General features: G+C 39.4%; 1 protein-coding gene across 1 annotated transcript in view; it reads left to right on the forward strand.

The window, feature by feature from the left end:
- ATG4C (autophagy related 4C cysteine peptidase) overlaps positions 1-12,285 on the forward strand; it is a 67,289-nt gene extending 55,004 nt beyond the window's left edge. The window contains exon 11 of the mRNA XM_061633287.1: positions 12,187-12,285. Within this exon, the coding sequence (XP_061489271.1) occupies positions 12,187-12,249 (63 nt within the window). The 3' untranslated portion in view covers positions 12,250-12,285. The remainder of the gene's footprint in view (positions 1-12,186) is intronic.
- The last annotated feature ends 1,274 nt before the right edge of the window (positions 12,286-13,559 follow it).

Here is a 13,559-nt window from a genome sequence, read left to right on the forward strand (position 1 = left end):
ATCCTGTTCTCACAGTGGCCAACCAGGTGCCTGGGGGAAGCCCGCAAGCAGGACCTGAGTGCAAGAACACTCTCCCCTCCTGAGGCTTCCGGCAACTGGTTTTCAGAAGCATGCTGCCTCTGAGTAGGGTGGCACAGCACAGCCATCACGGCTAGTAGCCATTGATAGCCCTGTCCTCCATGAATTGGTCTAATCTTCTTTTAAAGCCGTCCAAGCTGGTGGCCATTACTGCATCTTGTGGGAGCAAACTCCATAGTTTAACTATGCGCTGAGTAAAGAAGTACTTCCTTTTGTCTGTCCTGAATTTTCCAACATTCATGGAATGTCCTTCCCGGAGTAGCCAAATTACTTTTCCAGTAATTGTGTGACCCTCTTCCCAAATATCACAATTTCCTTCTGTGATAAATATCTTTTCCAAATTTCCTGCCATAATTGTTTGTGATCCTACTATAATCTTTCTTCCATATTCTCTAGAACCCCTTTCCCATTTCTTTTGTCAATAAAAGTGGTAATAGTAGTACTACCTGGAAGTGGATCTAATCTGCAATCATCACTCAACTGATGTTAAATTTGTTGTTAACCCTTATCACTTCATATAATGCATGCAGATTTACATCTCTGTCACTAAGCATCTTGGGTTGTAGGTGCTGGGAAAGACACCTACCTCTGTCTAAGACCTTGGATACCTGCTACTAATCAGAGCTAGACTGGGCTAGATGGACCTATAGCTTGGCTCAGTATAAGACAATTTTGTGTGTGTCATGAATGGTTCAGCTTCACATAGTTACAGAAGATTAGTCTGGTCTTGCACAATATCTTTTAGTATAGTAGCAGCCCATACCATACATCACCTGGGAGCAGAACTGCAAAGTCTGGTTACTACTGAGAGAATCCTGCAGGAGGATTAGGAATGAGGAAGCCCAACTTGATTTTGTTGATCAATATTGTTTCTGTTCTTCAAATGGAAGTTGATGCTGCCAGTTCCTTTGTCCTCTAACTGGCAATGCTGTGTAGATACAGACTATGCGGGGAATCTGCTTGTTCTGAGTGATTATGGTAAAGACCACAGTGTGATTTTAAGCTCTTTCCTACTCTAGAGGCACCAGCAAAAAGCACCAAGAGGCAGACAATTTCCGACAGACTCCCATGAGCTACTGCAGTTAATCACGTCAACCCATGCTGCTGAATGCTGTGTTGGGGGCCTCTGGCTGTCAAAGGCAGGATTTCATCTTATAGTCCCTAAGGCCATCTAGAAAACCTAAAATGTTCATTTGTGTTGCCTATTGTCTGACCACATCTGTGTGTGCTTCAAAAGTTTTCAGAGCTGACCTTCAAAGACATGAATGCACAGAGATATGTAAATCCCAGCCTAGCAAGTCCAAATAAATTGTAATCACTGAACATCAATTTAATTTGGCTTTTGCTTTTAAAGTATGATCTGCATATGTTTTAAAAGTATCATGAGTTAATGTGGTGGTCTAATCTGGGTTCAAATTTGCACTTTAGCAACTCAGTGAATTATGGGGCAAAATATAGCCAGTGATAGAGACCATAAGATTGTAACTGGGGGGAAATGCTTTATTGATACACAATGCTTTATTCAGAAAATAATATTCTCATAATATCAAAAAATATTATAAACTTCCAGAAAAGAAATAGCAACATAAAGGAAAATGCAACACGGCAGTAGAGTCCTTAGAAAATAATATGGATTAAGAATAACATTAGAATAGCATTACAATTCACTGACAAAGCAAATAAGAGTAATTTGAATAAAAATAAAATTTCCTACCCTAATTGAAGATTTGGCTTCTTTATAAACTCAGATAGTTTTCAAAAAGCATTCCTAAATTTCCTAGCTTTTTAAAATAAAGTTCATAGTTACTCCACTAGTGTAGTGGGACAGAGGATCCTCTTGTGTCCAGCTGAATGAAAGTGTGGGAAGGATGGCAAGAGGTGTGTGTGTATGGGTGAGTGAATGGGTGAGACTGAATGTCTTATATTGATCTGATTCTTATACTGGACCAGATTTTCCCATGTTTTATGTCAATTTTATCACTTACATGAGCCTACATAAAGTGTACATCATGTCTGGCCAAAATCTAAATAAGGGAAAGTATGACTAGGACTTCTGCTGTTTGGCAGGTCTTTTACTAGGTCACATTCCAACATATCTTCAAAACAATCCAATAATATTATGATTCCATACATCTGCTGTTACTCCTGTTGTTCTGTTTAGCATCTGTTTAGGTATGCTGTTTTCTTTAACCACATAATTAGGCCATTAACATCACCCAAGATGCCAAGATCTCACATGGACCATCACTGTGATTCAACAGAAGTTCCACGAGGCTTCCACAGAGTCAAACTTTTCAAATAATGTCATCCATTTTGGTTTGTCAGAGTTGCTTTGATGCTTGTTGAAGTGGATTGTTCTTTGGGTGCAGCAGACTCAGACTAACAACCTGTTATAGAATATTAGAGCAATCAAATATCAGCTTAATTAAAGGTCAGATTCTAAAATATTGTTATTGTGAAATGTGTAACAATGTATCAATGATAACTGTATGCAACTGTGCATTATAAGCATATGTGTTCAAATTGGAACAAAGTGGTGCATTCATTACTTAGCCTTATACGTGCCCCCGCCCCCGCCGGTAAATTGACTTTGGAGAGCAACTGGAATTTGTGATTCTGTATATAGGTATATTTTATTTTTATTAGCTGGAATGACAGAACTACTTTAGGCATGTCCAATGTCTTCAGCATGAACAGTGGAATTATTTTTTGCTTTGAACAGCAAACACCTTTTGAAATCCCCCTTAGTTTCAAAAGAGGATTGCCATGTCACAATGAGGGCTATGATTGAGAAACATAAGCCCAGTGCCTCCTTGGGCACACAAGTACTTGGGATCCTCCCATTATTTGCTTGCATAATTTTAAATAAAATTTACCAGGAATAAATGAAGAAAGAAAAATGTCTTCTTATAACAAACATTTCAGAAATATCTGTTGAAAAAGAAATCAGTAACAAGCAGTATTGTTTGCATATCTTGGCTTTGATCCAATGAACCTGCAGAACTGGTTCAAGCCACACCAACCACTCACCCACTGCCACACTGCAATCCTCCTCCGAAACTGACAGGAGCTTCAAAAGCAGTCAGCAATGTGGCATGGGGCTCAACTATCCAAAAACTCCCTTCAGCATGCCCAGAGAAGCTTTTTGCATTGTGGCTTTTACTCTTATAGTTTTTTTAAAAAATCCATCTTTGTACAAAATAATATATGAGTATACATGCAGAATACTCATTTTATTTTGTAGATGCTTGGGGCAATAAGAAATTAAACACTTTTACAACAGTGTTTTGTTAGTGTGTTGCATGCAATATGCCTTTAAGTATAAGTGTATTTTTTTTTAGACATCATGATAATATATTTCCTAAAAGAATAATTCCACTTCATCATCACACATGGGCTCCTTTTCTAACCATGTTAATTGTTTCTGCATCAAAATCATGGATGATAACTCTTTCCTGTATTGTCATGTTGTCTATAAATATTTAGCAACTAGCTTGCCTTTGCCTGCATTGCTTCTGCATTCGAGATGAAAAGGTAGCATCTGCTGAAATTGAAAGTGGCCACATTTTTGCAATTGCTTAATTAAATGCCAAAATTTATCTACATTAACAACAAAGTGGTAAAATTTATTGATCAATTCACATGATATAAGTTGACAAATGGCCCAAGCAATTTCCATAATTTTCTACACATGTTAAAATTTGTAATGGAAAAAAAGAGAGAAAGCACAATATATTAACATTAAATGGGGAATGAAAGTGATGTTTTATAATAGAAGCTAATGCCCTGCAGCAGTATACTTTGTTTTCCATGCCCTGTCCAGGCAGAGGCTGTTTGAGTAGTGTACAGATGGGTCTCTGACAGTCCTACAGCTGTTCTCCTAATTGTCCATTAAGTGTTCTATTGATTCCCTGATTCAAAGTACATGTCTTTCAGCTCAACCTATCGTGTGAAGTGGCAGGCACATTCCTTGTAGGATGACAGAGCTGCCTAAAACCTAAAAACGTGGGCTGCCACTTTCAATTGAGAATCCTGCTTTCAAAGGAAAAGGCTTGGTTAAAGGAGCTTTGCAATAGCAGGATGGGATTTTAGTTTCCAAACTTTGAGCATCAATCAATTAAAGCAGCCTTAAGCAAGGGGAGTGTTAATTCCTCGTAAAGGATGTGTCGCTACTACAGCCTGGCTGATAAAAACATTGGGCAAGCTTATTGGCATCCTATTGGTAACAAGTTACTAGATTTGTTTAACCATATGCAGATCTTTCTCCAGTCTTTCTGACATGAGCCATCAAGGGTATTCTTACTTAACTTGCAGGTTGCCTCTTAGCTTTCCCACTCTCTCCTTTTTTATACCACAGCTAGATCATTGTCGATTCCAGATTGTGCCACTCAGAAGCCTGTTTAAAATCATCTTTCTTTAATCTGAAAAAGTGAGACATAAGATGCGTATCCGCGGGAAGAACCATAAATCTTCAAAGAAACAAAAAGCTCCAGATAAAACTGTAAAAGTTATTTAGTTCTCCACAGAAAGAGGTTTATTAATCTAAAATTTCCAGTCCATTGTGCCACGATTTGGTTTTCGCACAATATCTCATTTCTGGCATTGTTATAAGGCTTGTATCTCAAGCAAAGAGATGATCTCAAAGCAGAAACGGATGTGTTACCAAAGCAAGAAGGGGAAAAAGGGCATTAGAACTTCCTCCTAAACACAAGTCAAGTTTTGATCATTTATTTAAAAACTATTGTTTTTAAAACATAGCCATTACTGTTAAGACTGACTTAATATCAGTGTATATACTTTTGAATGTAAAACTCTGCCAATGTTTACAATGGCTTGTTTAGTAGTTTAGATGTTTTGTGTTTTATTGTTTTTAAATGTTTTAACAGTTTTTAAATAGGTTTTTATTTAATTTTTAGTTCTATTTTTTATCACAAAAGTAGTTGCTGCCCTGGGCTCCTTTGGGAGGAAGGGTGGATATAAATTTAATAAATAAAACAAAATAAAATATATTAGTGAAAACAGCATACAAATTTCATTATATTAGGGGAAATTGCTTTGCAAAATTTTGCACTTTAGGCATATGGACAGCTTTTATACTTAGCTATGCCCACAGGACCTGCACCCTTCCCCCCAGAAAGAAGCTGGGCCCCACCCACCCTTGTTCATTCATTTTCTTATTCTAAGAGTTGGCAATTCTACAATCAAGCAATACAGAATGTGGTGCAAAGTTGTAGCAGCAAATAAAGAGGCAATCAGCTTTACTAGTGAAAAACTGATGAACACTCCCCACTTCAGGCAGTTTTCAGTTACATTTTTCTGCTGCATAGGAAGCAATGTCTTTTATGAAGCAACCAATCACTCTAGTCAGCTTGAAGTTTCTAAAACAAAGTTCTGAAAGACCTAAGGGCTGGCATCAGGGATTGGCATTGTTGGGCACATGCTAAGATCCACATCCCAGCTGAGGACCCACTGCCAACTCTTGATGTCTCCTGATGTTGTTCCTGCTCCTTGCTGTCTCTGTGTCTTCACTGGACACACACCCCGGAATGGACCCCCCCCTGCAAGTGGTTTACAGCCATGTTAAAAATACAATGCAAGACAGGATGTTTTTTTAAATTCCTCATCTGCATTATTAGATGTGGGAATGCTTTTTTCTAGTATTCATGTGAATTTTTAGATATATTTTATCGTTACTTTTTTTTGTATGATTCACTTTATTTTCATTTTGTGTACATTGTTTAGAGATTTATTGCTCAATTCTGTTACTTAAAATGTGGATAATTGTTCTTATTAGCAACTGTACTGAATGTAGAATTTATATTGATTTTTGTTGAAATGTAAACCACTTTTGAGATTTTTTGAAATATAAAGTGGTATACAAGTTAAAGAAATAAATCAAAAAATTCAATATTAGGAGAAATTTGCACTAAAATGCTAACAAATTTTAATGAGGTCTTTAAAAAAATAACGCAAACTGATGTGTAATGGAACTGATGTGTAAGAGTGGAAAAATGAGAAACTGAAATTGAGATATTTATCCATCCCTAGTGCCAGGGAGTCTTTTGTGTCTTCGGAGGTGCCCCACATATTTTAGAACTCTGGATTATGAAGGTTCTAAAATATGAAAGGAACCTACCAAAGGTTCATCACTGCAGGCAGCGGCCCTCCACATGTTGCGCCATCTCTGCTATCCTTTCAGTGCCTTCTGAAGACTTTCCTCTTTCAATAAGCCTTTTAAGACCTATCCCAGTCTGTGTCTGTGTTAGAATTGCTTGTTAATATGTTTTTAAAATATTTTTAACCCTTTTTAAAAAAGATGTTTTTAAAGGTTTTTTTTAAAATGTTTTTAACATTGTTTTCTTTTAATGTATTTTAAGGTCTATTTTTATGATGTTTTAAAGTGTTTTTAGTGCTTCTGTTTGCCACCCTGGGCTCCTGCTGGGAGGAAGGGCGGGATATAAATCAAATAATTAATAAATAATAAATCAGTTGGAAAGCGATGGAAATTGCAATGGAGGAGGGTGGAGCAAACTGTTGGCTTGTGTGCGTTGTTGTGTGAAACAGCATACATTACGTTGGAGTTAAGTTGAGCAAGAAGACTTCTTCAGAGCATTTAAATCCTGTAAGAGTCTTTATTGAAAGACATTAAGGCCAGAGGCTTAAGAGTAAATACATGTAGAGATTCTTCAGTCACCCCCCTTCTGGTACATCTCTCTCTATAGATGAACACAAAAGACAGCCTCTCAGCTCAGAGGCATAATTCAGAAGAGCAACACATAGACTCTGTTAGAACTTTCCCAGTCGCTATCAGATGGCTACCATAGCAACGACCCTGGCAGTCCGTTCCCAGACAGAGCATAGACATAACTCCCCCTTAACCACAGTTACGTCTTCAAACTTGCAGGCTTCATGGAAAACTACTAGAGACAGTAATGCCTACTGGTCACCAGCCCAACACAAACATGATGGTAGTTGCTGCCCACTCCATATATTTACTTTCCCCGATTTGGAACACTGGACTCATTGAGGCCCTTGTGTTTGCAACGCATTGCTGTACTGGAATTTTTCACAAGCACACTTGCTGCTCATGGGGCGCATTGTATAAAATAACATGATATAATTCCCTTGTTTATCGTGTGAGTCCATGCTACATGCCACTGGAAAGTGCAATAAAAAGGGGAGTATCTATGTGATATTTGAATATCTTTAAAAAAACCAAACATATCTTGCAGAGATTTGTATGTGCAGACAGTGAGTGTTCCCCGCCCCTTTTCTCTCATCTGCTGAGTTTCAAAACTATGTTAATGGCCCTTTCCCTGAATCTGGGCTTGTGTAGTAATGGCCAGCAGGGTTACCTTTACCTTATATGGTGTCCATTCATCCTCTGTCAGTGAGCAGCACCCAGTCTGCATCTGACTTCAGTACCGATGGTCCCTGAGGTGGACCCCCAACTCCAGACAAGGTGCACTACGCAAATTCCCTTAAGGGAACTAAAATGGTCATGTGAGTGTTAGGAGATGGTGTCTGTCTGTGTATATGTGTGTGACAAATGGTAAAGACACAGGCAGGCAGCTCCCAGAAGCTTTTGGCACCTCCTTGACAAGCACTGTTCTGTATATCCTCTTGCCATCACTGATTCTCTACCTCCCGCTATGTGTTATACAGTCAGTTATCCCTTCTCACTGCTTCACTCCCTGAATGTTTATGCCTCTTTCTCATGCCACCCCAAGCAGGGCAAGCAGTTCAGCCTGAATCTATTCAAGGAAGCAGCACAGATGGCAACATTCTTTATTGAACTTTTATTTTTTGGAGCTGTGCAGATACACAGGTGCAAAGTTGTTCATTGTGAAGTAGTGTCCATTTTTTAAAAAAAAAAAACATGGTCATCAGCAATACGGCCGTTTGGTCAATGGGAATAAAATGGAGCATAAAACGTCCTTCCCACGTATGCACTGTAAAGTCAAAGATAGGCAAAGGAGGAAGGTGGGGGAAAGGTTCTGCAGGAGCCACTCCTGCCAACATTCCACATAGCCATTGTGCATGAAGCATGGTTGCAAAACTCAATAACTGAAAAAAGTCAGCATAAAATTAATCCTGGAACAAAAGGTCAGAAGTAGCGATATCAGGGTGATTGTCATGCATTGTGAAGAGTCAAGAAGGGACAATACTGGTAAAAAAAACCCAAACTAATATGGATTATCCCTTGAAGAGGGCTTGTACTAAATGTGAATCCAGAAATGAGTTCATTATGGTTTCCACAAGTAAAAAACAAATTATGTTTTTCACACCGGTCTTTCAAACCAAGGCATAATTTGGTGTGTGTTTCCATAGAGCTCTTAAGTCAAGACAGACCATTAGTGTATCTAGCTAGCTCAGTAATATCTACAACTGGCAGCTGGTCTCATAAGTTTTATATTAGTGGTCGTTATCTGCTAAGTGGAGATGCAGTGACCTAGGATCTTTTTACACTTTTGGTACTCCATCATTTGAAAGGAATATACATGCAGATCTGTCACCTCCATGCATGATGGCCAAAACAGAATCCTAAAATGAAATGGACTGTCTTGAATGTAGAAGAACTCCATGTACACACAATCTTCCACATCTACCAAATATTGCTGTATTGGGAATTGGTGACATTTACACATACATTTAAAGCACATGGTTTTCCGCAAAGAATCCTGGAAGCTGTAGTTTACCCCTCATAGAACTACACTTCCCAGCATGCTTAGCCAATGACAGTTCCCAGGATTCTTTGGGAAAGCCATGTGCTTTTAATGTGTGGTGTGGCTGTGTCTAAACAATAAAAGGAGAATATTCAATGAAAGAAATTGCCTGAGTCAGGCTCAATGCCAGTGGGTGGCCAGGTTGGGCACTGGTTGGGGATCCCTGCAACTGAGAGGGGCCCCTGCTGGTGGTGCTGGACTTACATAGCTCCCACTCTGTGATCTGCGTTAGAATTGGGTTGTGTAATGTGCATCCCATGACTCGATGCTGGTGCAGATCACGGAGTAGGAGCCACCCACACAGTAACCCCCCCATATGCTGGCATGGGCTGGCCACACCACTTCTTGTGTTGCACTACAGCTGACAGGAGCTTAAATAGGCCTGGTTTTGTCAGCGCATTAGCATGCTGTGTGCGCATGCTTGCCATCACCCAAGATGGCGGTGGAGGCATCAACATGCAGCGTGGCCTATTTAAGCTCTGGGCAGCAGTAGTGCCTCCGTGCTGCCTTTGCGGGATTACAGCAGATTAGTGCCAGCCTGGTGGAATACATATCTAGAGACACAAATTCTTTTCACATATGCTTGAAGGGAATCTCTATAATTAAAGGGACAATGGGGCCATATCACTGCCCCTGCTCCTGATGTTATATGTCTTGCCAAGACCTGCCCTGATGTTAGGTGTGGATGTCTGCAGGGTGAGAGCCTACATGTGTAGCTGTTGAGGGTGGGAAACCAGACAACCTCAGTGGTGGGGCAAGCAGTATAGCCCCACTGTCCCTTCAATCACAAGGACCCCCATGGATATAATGACTGAAGGGGGATACATTCTCAGTCTATATTACATTTATTTAGCATGCAAACTCCACCTATTCAGCCCATGATCTATTTATATCGCAGGATTTTCTGTGATAATTTAACATACATTTACATGTATTTAGTATTTACATTCTTAATTTAGGATTGTACTTTGGCCGTCATGCATGGGCCGAACATATTAAAATCTACAGACATCAAGGGTATATGAAATCAATGTCTCTGTTCATAAATATAACATAAACATGTTTGTGATGCCCTTTCAAAGACTATGCAAGATGATGATGGGATATAGTCTACCACCTGTAAAAACCATTTTGTGACTCTGCTGAGAGAATCAGCACCTTCAAATACACTGTTACGAGGGTTTTCACACAAGATTTTGAGAAGCTTTCAGGTGTAGACTTTTGTCTTGTTGAATGAACTTCAGCTACACTAAATTTTAAGTAAATTTGTGATGACTGAGCAATATACATTGGCTGAGCTGAAATCCAATAACCCACAGGACAAATTAATTTTCAACAAAAAGGGCAGAAACCTCAAGTGCCACAAGACTATGGAATCTCTGAGTCTCTCTCTGGAGCCATTTTTGCAAATCACTACTGCTATTCATAATCTGAATCAGTCTCCTTTAGCAGCAGAAAGATCTTTTTTCATGACAAAACAGAAGATGACATTCATTAGTGCCTAACATGCATAAGCTACCTTAAATTTATTAGTGCTTTTCTACTTATGTGGGTATGAGTTCCTTTACCTACTGAAATAGGCAAATTCCAGGTGTAACAATATAAATTGTCACTTTTTTTCAGGAACTTTTGGCACTTTCTTCTATTCTAGAAGTAACGCTGGCGGTTAGCACTCCAATATTTTCTGCATGCTGGTATCAGTGATGAGTTAGTAATAGGCAGGGAAGTGAGGCAATGTATAGGACAAAAAACATTATTTTGTGAGAGGTTTAAAATTTGGTCTCAATGTTTTAGTTGATCCCCCCCCCAACATTACCACCCCTGATGTTTCTTGACCACACCATACCTAATACCTTGTATTGCAATACTTATATTTGGGATGAAAATGCTTTCCCCAATTTTTTCCCCAAAAGTAATATTCAAGGAGTGGCTAATGGATTCACTTTAACCACCTTCAGACAACATAGCTGTTTCAGTTTAAAATAGGGCACACATACATTTCTGTGCCTAGAGAAAGACCTTGACTTTTTATTTATGGTCCTTCTACTTTGTAAAACCAAGAACAATTCAGATGGGTTAAATGACAGCATTTTCCTCTTATCTCTATGAAGTACATCCAGTTCCCTGAATGAGAGCCATGTAGGCAAACCCCAGCACTGTTTATGTCTTTATTACCAATTTACATGCAATTTCTATTGGTTAACTAAAAATGCGATCTGGCTTTTCCACACTTAAAGCCCCTGGTAGAATATGTAAATGCGCTGAATGTTTATCTTACCCACCACACTTTCTTCAGTTTCAAAAATACATGTAGGACAGTCAGTCAGACTGACAGAAATAAGCTTGGGTTCATATCCTTCGTGAAAATGTGAGGTCCAGGTTTGGATTACCTGAAGTGGACTGGCTCCTATAACTTAGCCCTTTCCTCTTGGTTTTTTATATATAGCCCATCCTTCTCAGAGTGGTATATAATATATGGTGCCCTCTCATATATCCTACTGCTGCTGAAAGACTGATTTGCCAGTGTCAACTAGTGAGTTTCACAGTTGAACATGGATCTGAACCCAGGTCTCCTTGGTTCAAAACAAGAACTCTTTTCACCATATCACAAAGTTATTGCTATCTGTTTGAAATGGATATGACAAAATATCATCCTTCATTTGATTTGGTTGAGGACATATCAGTGGTACATGCTCTGGTAACCTCACGTTTGGATTACTGTAATGCGCTTTACGTAGGGCTACGTTTGAAGACAGTTCGGAAGCTACAACTAGTGCAAAATGCGGCGGCCAGATTGCTGACAAGGACCAAGCGGTCCGAGCATATAACACCTGTTCTGGCCAGCTTGCACTGGTTGCCAATATGTTTCCGGGCTAGATTCAAAGTGTTGGTATTAACCTATAAAGCCTTATACGGTGCGGGACCACGATACCTTGCGGAACGCCTCTTCCGATATGAACCGGCCCGTGCACTACGTTCTGCTACGAAGGCCCTCCTCCGGGTTCCAACTCACAGGGAGGCCCGGAGGGTGATGACAAGATCTAGGGCCTTCTCAGTGGTGGCCCCCGAACTATGGAACAGTCTCCCCGAGGAAGTACGCCTGGCGCCGACTCTGCTCTCCTTCCGGCGCCAGGTCAAAACCTTCCTATTCTCTGAAGCATTTTAAGTTACACTGATTTACTTTTTTAAATGTTTATTGTATTGGATTGATGATTGTATTTTAGTATTATTTTGTTATTCATTGTATTTTTATGCTATTTTATGTTCACCGCCCAGAGAGTTATTGCTAGTCGGGCGGTATATAAATTTAATAAATAAATAAATAAATAAATAAATAAATAAATATGACATAGTTATATACCTTACATGTTCCCAAATTCAGATTCAACTGAGACTAAAATACTATGGGACTGTAAAGAAAGAAGCCATTCTACTTCTGCACTGATGCCAGGGAGACACTGTTGTACGAAATGGCTATCTGACCTGGTTGAGGTCGATTTACCCTCTCTCTTGTTATGCAGGTATTGTGTCCTTCTGATATTTCCCTCACAGTCAGGAGCAAGGACACCATTTTGTAGTCAAAGTCTGCAATTGATGGGCAAAGACTTTCTCTAGCTCTTAATCTCTTTAACGTTAAATGTTCAGTTCTTTATGAAATATATTTATGAAATAAAAAAGTGTGTGCCCTGGTGCCTGACAATAGCTCGGCTATGCCTTGTGGTTTGTTCACCCTATAAATATGGGCTACACTCTTGGCCAGTCAAGAGAACCCCATCCACTGATATATAGTGCCAGCTTGTAGTGCTTAAGAAGCTGTAATGAGAACAGTTTTAGGTTTTGGCCACAGAGCAATAATGAGCCTTTAAAAACATGGCTCAAGGGTCAGTATTGTTCTTGCAAGCCATATAGGATCAAACCAAACCGTAACATTTGCTTATTACTCTCACTTTTCAGTTTGCAATAGACTGAGTCACAGTGGCTTGCCCTTTGTCTGAATCTGAACAAAATGGTTCCCTGATAAAGTGGCCATAGCTAATAAATGAATCCACTGAATGCCAGTTTTGAATAGCGCTGGAAAATTTCACAACCCTAATTTGAACATTTCTCAGGATGGTCCTCAAGGAACCAAGTTTTCGGGGGGAGGAGCTGTTTGTATCCACTTCAAACTATGAGAATCCTGGCAGGCTTAGAGCAGCCATTTTAGAGAAGTGAAGTCACAAAGGCTGGAGACAGGTGGTCATTTTCCCCCACTCTTTTATTTATTTATTTATTTAAAATATTTCTGTCCCGCCCTTCTACCCTATAATAGGGCACTCAGGGCGGCTTACAAAAATAAAATCAGACATGTACATAATAAAATTGTAAGCAGTAAAATCACAAAAAATATTAAAATAAATTAAAATACATAAAATACAATATATATATATATATATATATGGATTGGTACTAAAGGGACTACAAAGGTAAAATTTAATGTAGAAGACATAAAATCAGTGTCAGGCTCTACCTTCAGTCTTTCCCAAAGGCTCTCCGGAACAACATCGTTTTCAGAAGTCTCCGGAAAACCAACAGGGAGGAAGCAGAGCGAACTTCTTGGGGTAGGGTATTCCAGAGCTTGGGGGCCACAGCTGAAAAAGCTTTCTCCCATGTGCCTGTCAATCTTAACATGTTTCACTCCAGGCACGCAGAGGAGAACAGAGGCAGATGATCTTAAATCCCAGACAAGTACATATGGGCGTAAGTGGTTCCTCAGGT

This window comes from Rhineura floridana, chromosome 6 (genome assembly GCF_030035675.1).
Source record: "Rhineura floridana isolate rRhiFlo1 chromosome 6, rRhiFlo1.hap2, whole genome shotgun sequence".
In the NCBI taxonomy this organism is placed as follows: domain Eukaryota; kingdom Metazoa; phylum Chordata; class Lepidosauria; order Squamata; family Rhineuridae; genus Rhineura; species Rhineura floridana.